Below are 17,238 nucleotides of genomic sequence, written 5' to 3' on the forward strand. Positions count from 1 at the left end.
AGATCAGAGAGAAGGACTAGATAATTTTCCAAGCCACAAAAGATTTAGGAAACCCCTCATCTCCCCTCTCCTAGAGGGGATATGTAGTCTTTAACTGCAAAGAAAACACAGCGGTTGCGGTGGGTTCCTGACACATGAAAATCCATACAAGACACAGTAATCCTACAACAAGTTTCAGCTTGGTCGCTTTCTTTTTTCTGGAGATTTGGTCAATTTTATGATCGCATTACTAACCACTTGGAGTGGTGAAAGCGGGACATTTCAAACCTTTATCTGATACTTTTAGCTGTCGATTTTGACTTTCTGAAAGCTCGCTCACAGCTTTTCATACTATTGGTTATTTCAGGTTTTTGTTTCTATGAAGCCCCTGACGGTTGCAGAAGTATACCCATCTGTGCACATATCCCTGGTTGAAAACCACTGTTTCACAATACTCAATAGTGAAAAAAGTGAATAAAGACGCAGAAATAGTGCCTTTCTTTGGCTCACAGCACCTAGATATGTTTTTCAATCCAGAGAAGGTTTTCAAAAGCACAATTTATAGGCTAACTTAGCAAAAGATGACAGAGACAAGGTCAACACTGAACTACTAATTCTTAAGGCTATTTTACTTATACTTGGTTTAACACGGACTCATCTCTTGCTGTCTTCCTGCTGCATATTGGATATCAGTTGAATTTGTACCAAATCCACCTTCTTCCTCCACTGCAGGCCAGAGATGAGGTGATCACAGTTCTGAAGGCAGAGAAACTTGACTTGGCTCTGCTGGAGGCCAAATATGGCTTTGTCACACCACAGAAAGTCCTGCAGGCCCTGCAGAGGGACACCATCCAGGGCAAGGCCGAAGTCTTCCAGGAGGACATCTATGAAAAGCCCATGGAAGAGGTAACCCCAGCTGTCAATGACTATGTCTGAGTAACAGAGCATCCAGACGTGACAGATGTTTTCTTTGTCCTTCCCCCACAGTTGGACAAGTTGGTGGAGAAGCAGAGGGAGACGCACCGGCGGATGCTGGAGCAGCTGTTGATGGTGGAGCAGTCACACAAACAGGCCCTGTACAAGCTGGAGGATGAGAAGAGGAACCACGGAGAGTTCATGAAGAAGAGCGACGAGTTCACCAACCTGCTGGAGCAGGAGCGTGAGAGGTCAGTGCATGAATCAACGCGAGAGCTCACAGAGTAGAGCTGCCAGTCCTCCTGCTGCTTCAGCCCTGCTGTGTCTAAATGAACTTATGTTGGCGTCCTTGGACAGATTTGGTGACATGATCTGAAAGCAATAACAGAAAGTCTAACTTTGGTTTCAGGGGAAAGATGCTGTGTCATGCTCACTTTCTAAATTCTGATATCTGATTTAAATTCCAATACTGGATGGGCGTCAAACACATTAAAGCAAACTGCCTGTGCTAGCCCCCAGCTGCACAGACAACAGATCCCATGTGCTTTAGAAAATGGTGTGTGAATAATGATTCGGTTTTTGATCCCTGTTTTTCAAAGCCTTATCGGAGTCTTCGTCCCAAATCAAACTTGTGTTTTATTTATATTGGAAAGTTTGACTCAAAAGTAAATGAAAAATACACAACATCACTGAAAATCCATTCGATTTGATGTCTGAGTGCAATTTCTATCCAGACATAGCAGACATTTGTGGTTCTAGAACCACAAGCAAGTCCAGTTGGAAGCACTTAGAAGTACCATGGATGGGAATCCTCACAGAGACAGAGCAGATACTTCACCAGTTTCAATGATCCTGTTTCCATTTTCAAGCAATGAGTGGTAGATGCTAAGCAAAATAAGAAATCCATGAAATCCATGACGACAAGTAGTGGGCTACCAATAATCATTGCACAGTACAGCAGTAAACAGCGCTAAACAGGTAACTGCTTCTAAACATCGTCAAGACAAGCGCATCATCGGTTAAAGAAATATCATCAAGCAGGTAGCTCTGTTGTACTGGAGATGTAAATCCCTGCTGCACAGTCAAGCCAAACCAGCAGCGACTACATGTCCTCAAGAGTGAAGTGCTGTAAATGAAAGGTAACACAACACTGCGACAGAGCAACCACAATGATGCACTGCATGCTCCATTAAGATCCAACAGGCAGAACAGAGAAAAGCACTCCACGATGTCAAGTGACATTCAAGTGACAAAACCACACACCACGCATGAGCTCAGCGTCTGAGTGCAGTATCAAACTGAAGCCAAAATTACAACTGATGCAGCTTTCTTATTTTAGCAATATCTGTCACCTCTAATCGCGTCACTGTCCCTGCAGTGTCTTTACGAGTCAGTGTCACGGTGTTCCTCAGAGGTAGAGGGCCTTGAGTCGTTTCAGCAGTGGGAGTAGGGTCATCAAACGTAGTCTTTTTTCATGACCTTGTGATGGAGGATGAGGATAGTGGCCATTGAATAATCTTGGGCGTTGAATGCCTTTGTTAAAAGCAGTTTGTCAGCTGTTAAAAAAGGGTTGTTTAAATCATCCATCCAACTCCAGCCACTTGGCGCTGCTAAAGTATAAATGTCTTAATAATCCTATGTAATGTTAGCATTAAATCAAAGTGTTCCTCAGGATTACAGGGGAAAAACCAGACTAAAGAATTCCATTATTGTTTTTCCCATGACCTGTACTAGGTCCTTTACTTTTATTATCACCTTTTATTGAACAACTCTGCACCAACCTGGAGCAAACCAAGAGTTTTTATTGGAAATGATCCAGCGAACGAGAGGGGGAGTTTGTCGACAGATAATTTAGGTTTGAGCTTAAATACACAAATAAGCTTTACATTTACGGCTCTGCTTTATGGTAGCACTGTGGACATTTGTGAAGCAGAGTGAAAAACCATATCCCTGGATAACATTCCTACAGCTAAGTCTGCACTTCAGTGCCAGTGAAGCTCAGTGGCAGATGAGAACAAGGGACACTTAAAGATCACATTGTTTATGCTGTGGTTTCATAATGTGCTATGATGTGGTAAATCTCTGAACTGTCCAAAACCAGAGCAATATATTGAAATGGCTTGAATCTGGAGTTTTACTTGTACTGTTTTCAACCCTCTGTCCTGCAAACTGACCGAAGACCACAAACAGATTTTAAGCCGTGTTGTAGCATGACTCTAGGGACGCCAGTCATTCAGTCCACCACTTTTGTCTAGACTGAAATATCTATCAGATGAAATGCCATGAAATTCTGAAGAGACATTCATGGTTCCCAGAGGATGGAGCTTAATGACTTTGTGCATCTCCTGAGCAAAAGTTTGAATGCTAATACACGAAACCTAGATGTTGAATATGTTAAATATTAACATCAGCATGTTAGCATGCTGTTAGCATTTACTGTAGTTCAAAGCAATGCCAGCTGATGTTAGCATTTTGCTCATAGCACTGGCACTGACATGGCTGCAGAATCAGGCTTTTTGTATTAAAACAGGAATTCCGGTAACACTTATACTATCAAGTGCTATGAAATATAAAAGCACATGATTAATTTAGAAGCCCAGACAAGAGACGAAAGCATGTTGTACCTCTTTGCTGTAATTTCATCTGTGTGATGTTAGGAGTCATTGCAGTGTATTTGTGTTAAATATCTAACATTAAACTGGATTACAAGACATTACAACTATGTTAGATTACTGCACAGACATGTTACAAAAGTCTTAACGCCTGCAATGGTGAAACTGTGATCCATAAAATACTGTAATGTGAGACAAGTCTGGGATGAATTATTTACAAGTGCTGTTTAACATTGCCAGCTAAGACAGACACGGCTGGAGGCCGAAGGTGGAAACATGTCTGATTTCTTCTGTAAATGTCACAGAGAGCAGTTACTGGGCAGTGCTCTGTTTACTGCTTCCTCAGCAATATCACATATCACACGCACACACAGAGGGTTTGTGCATAAATCCAAAAAATTACCAACATGATCAGACAGACAGACAGACAGACAGACAGACAGACAGACAGACAGACAGACAGACACACACACACACACACACACACACACACACACACACACACACACACACACACACACACACACACACACACACACACACACACACACACATGCACCCTCAGCAATTAATTTCACAAAGGAAACACAGCTGGATGTCGGCCCGTGACCTATTTGGGACAATCACATCATTGCACTTTAGCTGGAGCAGAATGTTTGAGTTGGACCAGAGGACGGTGTGACGACGATCTGCGCTTTGTCACCAGGCATGTCAGGAAGGACAGGCTGCCATGAAAAATAGGCCCCTGTCCAGGGTTGAGCTAATTACTGCGTGAGAAAAGGCGAAAGATTTATACGACTGAGAGGAGAACAAAAAAGAAAAACTAACCTAATGGCTCTGAGAAGCATCAATCACATTGCATGTTCAACAAGATGCCAGATTACCATGGAAATACTTAATGAGGGTCCTTTTGCCAGCAGACCTCAACGTCAGTGCGTGAACATAGAGGCAAGTGAAAATGTGTATGTGGGGGGGTGTTCAGCATCTGCCGTTGTCATCTGTCTTCAGTATTTGGACGCAGTCCTGTTTACGTAGCTGAGGACTCGTAGATGCGAGTGTGTGTGTGATGTGCAGTGCGCTCAGAGGTGTCCTCTAACTGGACCTCATTCCCTCACTGAGATGTTTGTCCAGATAATCCTCACGTGAGACATTAGATTGTTCAGTGCCGTCACACAAATAATTCTGAGTTATGCTCTATGGTACTGCAGTAAATGAGTGCACATGAGTGATAGTACATGTGGGGTTCAGTTCATAAATGAGGGGCCAGAAGGAACAGTACTGTAGGTAGGTGCGAACATCATGGAAAGGCAGGTTTTGCTCCACAGGTTATGGGATATCTATCAAAACTTTGATTTTTATTTTGGCAGTATAGCATTCACTTTTATTGGTTGTGATAACGCTCTAATCACAAAGGCAGACAGGAAGACAACATGCAGATCTTACAGGTTTTGATCACACACGAAGATCAGCCAAGCTTATTCAGAAGAAAAAAAACAAAGGTCCTGAGTGTCTGAGCAAGCTGATTGGTCAACCCAAAGAAAAAACACATCATACTCAAAAGCATCAGTTTGTGGTGAAGTTGTGTTATCAGAACCAGCAAAGACTCCAGGAACTGACTGCACCTACATGCACTGTCAGGCACACAATCTCCTGAAAAACTACAACTTCAACTCTTCTGCTTCTGTATGGATTAAGTAGTTGCAATGTAAGGTGTTAATTAGTGAGCTTTAGAGATGCTGGTTAGCCAGGTTAGCCATTTCACTGTTTACAGTCTCTGTGCTATTTAAAGGACTACACAGACACGAGAGGGATTTCAAGCTTCTCTAACTCTGCAAGAAAGCAAATAAGCATATTTCCCAAAATGTTGAACTATTTCTTTATGTTTTAGCGATCTCTCTGTGTTCCCTGATCCCGACATTACTTCATAGAGTACAATGTTATCATAACAGATGGAACTGATGTCCAATACAATAAACTCAGTTGACATAAACTGGAATTATCTTTAAAAACTTGCAGTCCAGCAGTCAATAAAATTGGGGATGTACTCCGTGCTGTTGAAACTTTCAGGGCTGATCACAAAAAGTTTATGGCTGTCATCTCATAGTCCACTGATCCTCGAAAGATGTCGAGGTAGACATGTCATCAAAACTACCTCAAGCAGGAAGAAACAGACGATCCCAGAGGAGCTTGAGTAAACGACATTTTAGTCCTTTGCCCAAGCACAAAACCCAGAGTTTGTTCAGCGGCTTCTGTTCTGCTCCGCACTCCTTCCAAAACATTATTACAGAGGGCTAGAAAAAGTGCAAACCCAAAATAGCTTTGACTTGTACAAGGAAAAGCCACTTATCACTTGTTTGAGGAGAGCTGAAACAGCTCTCTGTGTTTTGAGGTCGGCTGCCATGGCTCGACATGTACGCTACGAGAGGCACCGCGTCGCACCGGGCTTTAATTTCACCCTCGTTAATCTGTTGTTGTATGATGCATTTTAGCTGGATGTAATCATTTCCTTTCACTGGGCTCTGGAAAGCAGCACGGCATGATTACATCTTGGTGTAATGTGCTACGGGATATTTAGCGTTTTTATTGTTGATCTTTTTCTTAGCCTCTGACTGCTGCCTGACCTTCCCCCTGGAAGCCCTAAAAAGCATGTTAATCTGGGCAGGGGGCTGGGGATGAACCCGGTCCCCCTTTGATTAATTGGCGATCGAGCAGCCATCCGTGAGTGATGACCTCATCACGCGCCGGGTACTGCAGGAGCAGCAGGGGTGTGAGAGCGAGAGCGGCACCCTAACCATCAACAGATGTTCCTTTAAACATGACTTCAGCGCACAGATACACACACACAGCTACGGCACGGCAGGCACTTCGCTCGCCTTTGTTCCTTAGCAGAGAAATGAACGAACTTTGTGACCATATGTATCCTCTGATTTCATGCATCACATAAAAAAAACAACCGAAATCCCGGCCCTGTTCGGATCACACTGACTGATGTCGGTGTGAAGAGTTCAGCTAATGTTGTCATGTGATGCGCTGAACCCAGAGAGAGGCCATATAGAAATATGAGCCGATTCATCCTGATATCTTCACCATTTAAAGCCGCACCAGACAGCTTCACATGCTGATGTCTCCAGATGGCAGCAAGAGGCATGAAACATGAAACTGGATACATAGAAGTCCTGTGATGTAATGTCAGTGAAATGCACACAGCACCCTCATGTTTAGCAAACCAGCTGGTCTGGGATCATTTCATACCAAAGGCAAAAGGTCTGGTGTTAGTGAGTCCAGGTTTTCTTGGATGGAACTCTACTCATGCTGTTGTTTCTTCTTATGGGTGATCAAGAGTACATACACAATGCCAGAGTTTAATTTGGCAGCAGCATAAACATCTACAGACTCCTGCACAGTGAAACTGCATTAGTAAAGATGAAAAGTGCTCAGAATTAGATTTTTATGACCACAGACTTCACATGCTTCAAGGACAGATCTATATACAACACTCAGATTCTGTATCTGTACATTAGAAGATGATTTGCTTGCTGGATGAATAAAAAATGCTAAAGACTCATGTCCACACTAGGCTAACTTAAAAGACATTTACAAGACAACAATAGAAACTAAACCTTCTACGAAAGAATGCATATTTTTCAGACTTTTCTGTAAGTTTTTGCCTTTATTCTGCTAAAATACTGGATGCTTTTGCCCATTTATTCCTTGAAATCATTTAAATTTCACCAAAGCCATAATCCATGATGACAGCTATAAACAGATATTTTGTATTGAGGATTATTCACTTCTTTGAGATTTGTTTCTAGCTGTTCGCTGATAAAAATCAAGAAACTGCAACACAGGAATGCCAAAGATATGTAAGCCATTAGTTTGTCCACAAAACATCAATGACAAATGTATTTTCCAGCAGTAAAGTGCACGGATACATGTGTATGACATTAACACATACGTTATATGTTAATGTAAAAACTAACAGCCGTGATACTGTTACCAGATTTTAAGTATTGGTTATTGACATCAAAAGTCTAGAATTGGTCAGACATAAATAAGAAAAAGGAACAACTGAATGTAATAATACATTCACTGCGTGGTCTAAAGCCAGGTTATATATTGCCAATACGAGCTCGGGCTACTTGACAGCGAAAGCATATGCGCATCATTGAAATCAGATGTCAGTGGGTGTTGGATGTCACTCTGTTTCAGCAACATTTCATTATTCACACTAGTAAGATGTGTGTACTTTCCCATAAAAGTCTTGAAATTGTAATTTTCTGTATTTTATTAGTCACGATGCTTGCACAATGCATCAAGGCCTTTACGGGGAAGTCCAACAGTTGTGAACTTGCAAGAGAAACGAAGGCGTGCGAAGGGAAAACAGCTCGCAGATGATACGAAACAAAAGCTGACGTCATTTACTGGCACAATACGTTTTTTTTTATAGTAGATAAAAAGCACAGTAGCTGCAAACCTGACACTACATGACCTTCCTCCTCGTCTTAATGATTTGCAGGGCACACACTATATCTTCATGCCATCTGGTTGACTTAACTGCACACGAGGTGACATCACTCATGTGGATCAGATCGAGGACATTCTTCAGCGGTGTCCTCATCATCGCCGAGATGCTTATTATCCAGACCTGCTCTTTGAAACAGAACACAGCCTTTTTTTTTTTTAACGATCTGGGATTTTTTTGGGTTATTAACTTTCACTGTGTTCCAGGTTCACCTCAGAGGCAGGTTGTGAACTTTGCAGAAAAAAAAAAGTTAGACAGTGTTTTGTACAAATGACAGCATGTTTTAGGAAGATGTCAAGCAGCTGTTGCTCTGTATATACATATATTCCACTGCATGCATGAGCAGGATCTCTCTTCACCTGTGTGCTGTTAAGATATTATCAGTACTCCCGAAACTGTTGGTGAGGAGACAGAAATCTGCTCATTCATCAGCTGTATGACGTGACTGCTGAGCTCTTAGCTACGTCTGATCATGAGCAGAAGCACACCTGTATTCCTCCCAGAAATGCTCCAGCCTGGTTATATCATAGCACACATTCCTGTTCAAAGCCAGGGTCAGTTGTGATAGGATACATAAGAGGATGAAATATGTGAGACGAAAAACTGTGATGTCTTGTTTAATAAATGCTGCTCCAGTAAAGTGCACGCGTTTTTTGAAGCTCTGTGTCAAATAATTCCTTTTATGGGAAGGAGAGCGATTCCTCGAGCCGACTACTACATATGACGTTACTCGGATATTTGCAGCTGTATGCTTTGAAGGCCCACCAGTGTGGCCCCCGTTTAGGTCAGAAATCACACGAATGTGGCACATTCAGCGACACCCTCTAAGCACACAGATGACACGCAGTCACCTCTTCACGCTCCTTCAGAACACACTCTGCCTCGTCTCCACATGCGTCAGCGCATCGCTGGGCTTCACTTCCACAAAGATCAACAGCAAATGGGTTTATGGCTGGAGAGTTCTTCACACTGCGTTTGGTAAAACTTCATGTTCAGTCGATAAATATGCATTAAATATTGAATTTATGGATGAGTTAAATTCAGAAAGAGAATTACGGAGAGAAAGAAAAGATACTGTGTGAAAATGATTCATGTGACGGCTGTTGATGTCTCATCGGCTCAGATGTCAAAAATGATGTGGTGTTCAGGCCTTTATAACAATCACACATTCAGTACCTTTATTCAAGTATTTCTACTTGACTTGACTACTTCCATTTTATGGCACATTATACTTTAACTTCAATAAAAGTAATTTGTAATTTCAACTTGAAAACGTTTGACAGCAAAAATCTGACCTAAATGGCTGAAATCTCCACAGCAGCTTCAGTTGCAGTCGTCACTGTAACATTTGGTATTAATGAGAGCATCAGTTCTTGGCAACAAACATTAGCCTGAGCATGTGTAAGTGACCTTAAGCTGATGCTGAAAATGAAGTTTTCACTGAGAACAAACAAGCCAAAAATGACTCACAACCTAACTGTCATTTGAACTGTCATTAATAATAACAGAGCTAGGCTGAGCCTGATTGGTCCTCCTGGGCTCATTCTGCGCACTGATTGGCTCCACAGTTAAAACTTCCAGCTGAAATTGCTGCCTTACAAGCATTACATTTATCTCGACCAGTGACAACATTAAAATTCTACTTAAACAAGAAACAATACTATATAAAGATATTTCTGCTTTAGGAGTTCTTTTACTTTACATGCATTTTTAGGTACAGTGCAAGTCTTACTGAAGAAAAAGTAAAAGTAAAGTCCTGTATTTAAACTTTAACTGCAGGCCTGAATACTTTCTCCACCACTGACAGCAATACATTAGTGGTTGAATGATGTTTCCATATCCAGGACTGTGTACAAATACAGAACAACATGGCTCTGCAGACACACTGAGGACATTTGGATACTTGGAGACAGCTAAATGTCTCATGTTGCTTTGAAGTATTTTTAAATTATTTTGGGACTAGAGGCAAGCACAGGATGCATGACAGGAATGATCATCATGGGCAAAAAAGAACAAAGAAAAGTTAAGATTTTGTTTTTTTGGGTCACGTTCAACAAATACAGATGAGTCCACATCCTGCAGAGTTGACTGTCCTGCTTTGCACCACCTTTGTTTGTGTATCTAGACGCTCGTCACTGTATCACTCCCACATCGTAGGAAAAACTGAGCGGCTACTGACCTAATTCGGGCTGGCCAGCCAACACTCCCTTTTCTGCTGGGGCTAGATAACGAGCAGATTGCTCCACAGTCTCTCATTTGTCTGAATCTACTGTAACAAGGTTGATGGTATTAAAACAAGGCAACTTACTCCTCCTGTTCTTTCACTTAACCTTAAAAGCTGTTGAATAGCTCATCTTTATCTCCACACTGCAAGACACTGACTGTCTGCAGACTGATTTATGCCAATACTTTTGTTATCCTCGGTCGAAGATCAATTTCAAGAGTGAAGAATGATAGTCTGATAAGAAAACGTGCGTTTGAAATGTTTTGGTCTGAAGGGCTTTCACAGTAAAGTGAAACAGACCCTGCTTGTTCTTATTCAGTCTGCATTAATGTGGAGAAAATTGACAAAGCGCTGATGTTTTCTTTACATTTCTGCGCACTAAAAATATACTATGTCAGAACATATGGTTTTACAAAGCTTTCCTCGTCAACAACAGTGTGAATGCCCAAAACTTGCAGGCTGTTTTTCAGGGATTTTGAAAAAAATATGATGGCATCTTTTGCTCATAGGATCAGCAGATGTGAATCAGTGTCCCCTTAAGCAAAGCGTCTCCTTTTGATATAATGGAATAAACTAGTTGCCAAGTGCCTCACTTTGTGTACCACCTTGTGAACGCTGCAATTTCAGATTACATTTGCTGGCGGACAATGTGTCATTTGTTTGTTTCTGTTTTATTGGGGAGTTGTCTCATCGACAAAATATGAAGACAAGGTGCTCACAGATGCACGGTTGGACCAACTCCAACTGGTGCATCTGTAGACAGACAAGTTAGAAGACAAAAGGCAGTGACATAAAACAGATACCACTCCTGTGAAAGTGTATTTTTATGCGTGCACCCTTACCTTAAAGTATGTGTGAAAGACTATAAAAATATTACTCCACTACATCCGCAAGCTAGGTGGTAATTAGGCCCAGAGAGTCGTCATCGCATGGCGTAATGTGATTACATCTCCCTGACAGAATGCAGCGATTAGACCTCACCGACCACAAGGAAGTAAGACTCACGGCTTGTACTTTTCCAGCCTTTTTTAGACTTGTTATAACAGTAGAAAAAAACCCCTCATCCCTAAAATAGAACTTAAATGCTGTCAGCTTTTTCTGTTGCAGTTCAGGTAATGAAGTTGAGAGTGCAACACTGGAGCTTCCACTAGAGCTGCTCGAAAGCCAAAAAGTAAAAATTAGTTGCACTATTTGCATGTGGCCGAGAAAAAGCCACATTTTCTGGTTCAGTCTAATAGCAGGTTTTGCGAAGGAGGGGTGGAATATTTTAAAGAAATTTATAAAATTAGCTTCTGCTTTCAAAGGCAGAGGAGTACAGAAGACGTCTTTGCACATTAAGGCTCATTTTCTGTATTAACATGGTGAAAAAGGCCTGTTTCTACACAGTATTTATGTGAGATTGTTTAATTTTAGAGTGGATTTGTCCCTTTTTCCCTTCCCTCCTTCAGGATAAACGCATGGGGCTGGGTAAACAGACTCAATGGCGTCTCCAAATGTCTTATTTCAATAAAACGGGGACAATTACTAGCATAAACATAAACAGCAGCGGGTGACATGCTGCTTTGTGATTGTGGATCCCACCTGTGTGTTTTGCAGTAAAATGAACTGAGCCACAGTGTTGTTACAGCATTTTGACAGCTTATTTGTAACTTCTAATGTAAAAAAAAAAGAGCAGAAACAACTGACTAGAGCCTGACAAATGATTATGGTGCCTGGGAATCTGCAGGAGTGATGTATGAGCTAATCTTCTCTTTGTGAAAGGAAATAGCACCAAGGGCGGAGGGGCGCGGGTCAAGGAGGAAAAATGCAGCTAATGTAGAGTTAGCATGACATTTCTATGCTTGCCGTGAACCGTGCATAGCCTCTGCCAGAGCTGGAGACAGCGAATGACGACGAGACTGAAATTGAAACAGGCAAAAGAGAAAATCGAAAGGACACGCAAACCTGACATTGTGTAGGATACACTTCAACGCCAGCGAGGGCTAATCTCTCTGATTTACCTTCTTCTCACATTTGTTCTAGCGGACACCTTCTTGAGTTACAGCTTGGCAAAACATGGCAATGGGAAGCCATTTTTTCCTCCCGTCCTGTCAGGCTGGAAGGAAGCGACAGCAAGAAACTTGCACATTACGTCCTTGTAGCTGGCAGCTGCAGTGTCTGAACAATAAGTCTGTGCCCGTGCTGCCGGGCCAAGTTGGTGTCGAGATAGTGAGTGAATTATGGAGGGAGGAAAGAGCCTGCCTGGATCTGCCAACTCAAATGTCTCGTTGTGGTGAATGGGCTATCTGGACGTGGCCATGATGAATTGTGCAAACAGGGAAAGTCAATCAACGTGGTGACATTTCTGTGCTTTTCTTTTTGACAAAGGCAGGATCACTGTGCTGCTGCTGCTGCAGGCCATTAACCTGATTAATGAGTCAGACATTAACCCCCATTCAGCATTTAAAACCAGCGTATAGATGGTGTTTTAACACATTATGTCGTTGTAAGGAGGACATTTTTAAGTATTTATTGAGGTATCTGCTGACACTTGAAGAGATGAAGCATCAATAACTGGCTAATGATTGACTGATCATAGCTGTTAGCATATTTATTGATATGCAGCACGATTACACACACAGCCTAATTGTGTTGTAAATGTTCAAATTTGACATTTATTAATTAATATATGGATATGTACGAATGAGTCATGTTGTAGGCAAGTTTCATAAAATGTGAGAGCTTTCAGGCACAATGCATGGCCTCCATCAGCTGGTGAAGTTGATTCAGTTGACATGGAGAGAAAAAAGCTTTAATGAATAATAATTTACAAAAATACTGTATAAATACAGCAATGATCTTGGTAATTCTGATACTTGGTAATTCATATTCATTTAAGGTGTGTTTACAAGCTGCCATTCAGCCATTAACTGCTTATACACCAGTTATAACCAGTGCAGTCAGTTCATGACAAACACATTATATAAAGACTTCAAGATGTTTTTTTTTCTCTCCGCTTATAACTGTATTATAGTCCATTATAGCATTAATGCTTGTACACTGCTTCTAAATGTTAAATGGGGGACTTGAACGTGTACACTTCATTAATAGGTCATTGTGAACCTCTAAAGGGAAAATGAAGCATATTAAAACCTGGACACTACATGGCAACATAAATAGAAATGTTAACATGATGTTTAAATTAAAACATTAGGTGTCATAACTGGCAAAACCCTGGCAGATGAGTCTACTGAGGCTGTTCATGTCAGCAGAACTCATGACCTCATATCCTGTTTCAGCCACTGGGAGGAAGATGCAGCTTAGCCAGGCCTTACAGGCAACACAACCCCACCTGTGGGACCGTATCTGCCACAGAATGGGATCACTTTCAGTTATCTTTTTTTCTCTCTCACTGCATGACAGTATGGAAATGTTTGCCTACATGTCTTCCCTGTCAAACGGGGAAGTTCACATCCCACCACATGCCACTCATCTTGATGGAGGACAGCTTGCTGTGTAAACAGAGCAGGTAATAATAGCAGCCTGTCAAGTGGTAGCAGTGTTAGCGATTTATGCAGGTATTGTTGCTTTCAGTTCAAGAGTTGTTGCTTTTCACCTCGTCTTAACCTCTGCTAATGACTCAGGGACAAAACAACATCAAATCATCATCATCATCACTGCAAGCTTATCTTAGCTGAAGTCAGCAACAGTCAGCCAGGCAGGAAGTTGCTGCACTTAACTCTGGCAAACCACACTTTGTTGTATTCACACTTCAGGTTTTGGATGGATTAAACAAACAAGGCATTGAGTGTTAATTAGGAAGCTGTACAGGCAGATCGTGATGTTTGGATAAAGCCAGGTAAGCAGTTTCCCCCCGTTTCCAGTCTTTATGCTATGCTAAGATAACTGGCAGTAGCTTCATTTTTAATGGACAAATACAATGGTGCTGTTGATCTTGTCATCTAACTCGAGCCAAGAAAGCAAATAAGTGTATATTCCAAAAAAATGTTCAACTGTTCCGTTACACTGTCAGACTTTTCCACAGAACATAATCAGAAAAACAACTTTTAAGTTATATTGAACTTTTTTTTTTTTTTTTTGCAGCCCAGAAACGACCACAGCAAAATCAGGCAGAGGGCCTGAGGAATGACAGGGATTACTTTTGTATGAGTCCAAACATTGTTTTCTAGAAGGATCCTGTACAGCATGCCTTTAGGAAACTATAGGTAACTGCAAGATAAATATTTTGCCATCCATTAAATAAATCCACTGTCTTGAGTCATTGTGTCTGCAGCTGCTGTTCGGATTTCGTGGGATTTGTGTAAAATTGAAAATAGCTCTTGTAACTTTCTCATGGTGTTAGGAAGCAACTGATTTGGAGGTGGTAACTGTTCATTAGGGTTGTTTATGGGGAACAGGGTTTAATTTACTTTTCCTTGACGAAGTTTGTCTGACTGAGACTGAAAAAAGCTTTAGTTTCTGGTTACTCGTGAACGCAGCTTTTTATTTGCTGGAGTTAACTTGTATTCAGGTACCATACAAACTTTAACGGTTATCATATCAAAGGAATTTAAAGATGCCAGGTTTCCTACCTTGTAAATCCCTGTGTAACATATAAAAGCGAGAGAAACGGTGAGAAGAGAAAGTGAGAAGTGAGTTTGCGGTTTTTGTGGGAGTGAAAAGAAATTGACCTGTTGAGACGGAGGTGGTCTGGTGTCAAGCTGTGATATGGAAACCGACATTTAAAACTCTTTGGTGTGGAACAATAGAGAGCTGTCGGAGGGACCACCCTGTCGCGGTGCATCCTGGGCTTTGAGAAGAATCTCAGACCAACCAGGAAATAAGAGCCACGGCTGGGTTTCAAATTCCTTCCTCCCTGATCCGATGCAAGGTGCCTGAGATGATTGATGAGAGCATTTTCCTGTAAGGCTGTGAGGCTGGAGAATGGCTGGCACTGGTCTGTTTCAAGAGTGAGATGGGAGGGTAAACATTATCTTTTCAGACACACCTTTTTCCTTAATAGCAATGACTGTTTTTATAAACATTTCAAGGAAATTATTAAAGCGTAATCACTATGTATCTGTGAGTAATGTCCTGAGAAATATTTCCTATGAAAGAATGTGGGAGCAGTGTTTAACAGTTTAATCTTTTACAAGCCCACCAAGCCTCTGCAAAAACACTGCAGAAATGTAATTCAACTCTCAATAATATGCATGACTTAACAGAAAACCAAACTGTCTTTTAACGGCACGAGACGAGACCAGCGGCAAGCTAATTAATGCAACAAGCCCGACGGCTCCTCTGGCTAATAATTTACATTCATAGACCACAAAATGTAGAGTGCACTTCCGCAGCTACAGTGTCATAACAGCAGAACAAACATCCACCTTCCTCCACCCCAAAGCTCTGAACCACACTCTTCCTAGAAGTCATTTCCAGAGTAAAACGGTCTTTTTGATCCGAGCCCAAAACCTCAATTACACTGTATTTTTCCAAGATTAAATTATGCAGTCAACTTAGTTTTATTCAAAAATCTCCTGTCCTGGTGTTGCATTGACCTGGTGAGGAGCTGCAGCCTCACTGAGCCATAAACAGCTGGCACTTGCTTTGACACCCTCATAACACTGAGGGATAAAGACGTCGGGTAGATAATATTTTGATGGGGTTGTGGCAGGATTCAAGACTGCCTGTGCACTTCCCCATAAAAGATTAGGGTGATGAAATCGGACTTTTGTCAAAGTCCGGGGGCTGATATCTCAGGACAAATGTTTTTGGGCTTTAAACCGAGCAAATCCTCCTGGCAGTGACAGAGGTGGGGAAGAGTGGGTGGGTGGGTGGGGAGTATGACTAAAGGGTGGAAAAACGGTTTAAGGGGTCTATCCAGTTTCAGGAGCCTCTCATGGCTTAGTGAAGTGGAAGAAAGGGGAAGTATCCATGTCAGCGAGGAGACAAGTGAGGTTGGATACTAAACCCTTACGAGTCTTCTGCAAAGAGCCGAGTGTGGCGTTAAATGCTTTGTGCTTTATTTGATCTGCTTTCTTTGGTCTAAATACCAGGTTTCCTCATCTAATTCTTCCAGAGAGACACTTATGTTTTGTTTTATTATCAGTCCACATGTATTACAGTGTCCCGATGCCAAAGCAGAGAATATCAGTAAACCTTCTCCTCTCATATCACCTATAATCTGTTTAAAAGCGTCTAACAATTTCAGAAGGGTTCTTGCGATGTTTAAGCATGCCAAGGAGGAGGTACGGTATCTGCGGTTTGGACAAAGAGCAAACACAAGAGAGAATAAGTGCTATGCCTGGATCTCTCTAATTTAATGTAAGTATAGCATGAGCTCATTCCAGAGGCGCACTCATTTTTTTTCTTCAAACAAAGAAAATTATGAGCTCACATTTCGAGAAGCCGTATATTACAGCCAGTTTAATGCTCAACCCAAAATAACATAAAAATCTGATTTAGCAGCTATTCTTTTGCTCTGCTAGGCCTTGGCGTCCTTTCAGAGGGACTGCGCTGCATCCAAATTTTTGATATTACATTTTAAATGGAAGCCTCTCTCTCTCTCTTGCTGGGAAGGCTCAAATTAAACGCATTTTCAGGATCAAATGAAACACTGATTTGGCATTTGTTTGGAGGACAAACACAGATACATTCCCCAAAACAGAGCTTAGCTGTTGGCTCCCCAAACTCAAGGGCTTGGGGTGCCTTTGGGAGACCAAATGTTGAAAAGAAGGCATGTGATGGGAAGGTTACTGGCTCAAAAAGTGCTGTTAAGGTTCCTCTGGGCAACGTTTGGGAGCTTAAGCCCCAGTTAAGCCTCAACTTCTCAAGTGGAGCTGCTGAGTGGCCAACAGTACAAGACTGCTGTTGCATTAGCAATCTCCCTGGAGTATATGTACAGTATAATGCTGCAGCAGAGTGTTGCAGGAGAAGAATGTGTCATGCGAAATGTAACTATAATCCTTCCTTGTATAAATAACGGCTGAAAAAGACATTAACAAATG

At 41.7% G+C, this 17,238-nt stretch overlaps 1 protein-coding gene across 1 annotated transcript in view; it reads left to right on the forward strand.

Moving 5' to 3' along the window:
- filip1l (filamin A interacting protein 1-like) overlaps window positions 1-17,238 on the forward strand; it is a 72,681-nt gene that overhangs the window by 26,448 nt on the left and 28,995 nt on the right. Inside the window, exons 3-4 of the mRNA XM_070994220.1 lie at window positions 712-885; window positions 967-1,145. Of these exons, the coding sequence (XP_070850321.1) occupies window positions 712-885; window positions 967-1,145 (353 nt within the window). The remainder of the gene's footprint in view (window positions 1-711; window positions 886-966; window positions 1,146-17,238) is intronic.

The sequence above is a fragment of the Chaetodon trifascialis genome, chromosome 24 (assembly GCF_039877785.1).
Source record: "Chaetodon trifascialis isolate fChaTrf1 chromosome 24, fChaTrf1.hap1, whole genome shotgun sequence".
Classification (NCBI taxonomy): Eukaryota; Metazoa; Chordata; class Actinopteri; order Chaetodontiformes; family Chaetodontidae; genus Chaetodon; species Chaetodon trifascialis.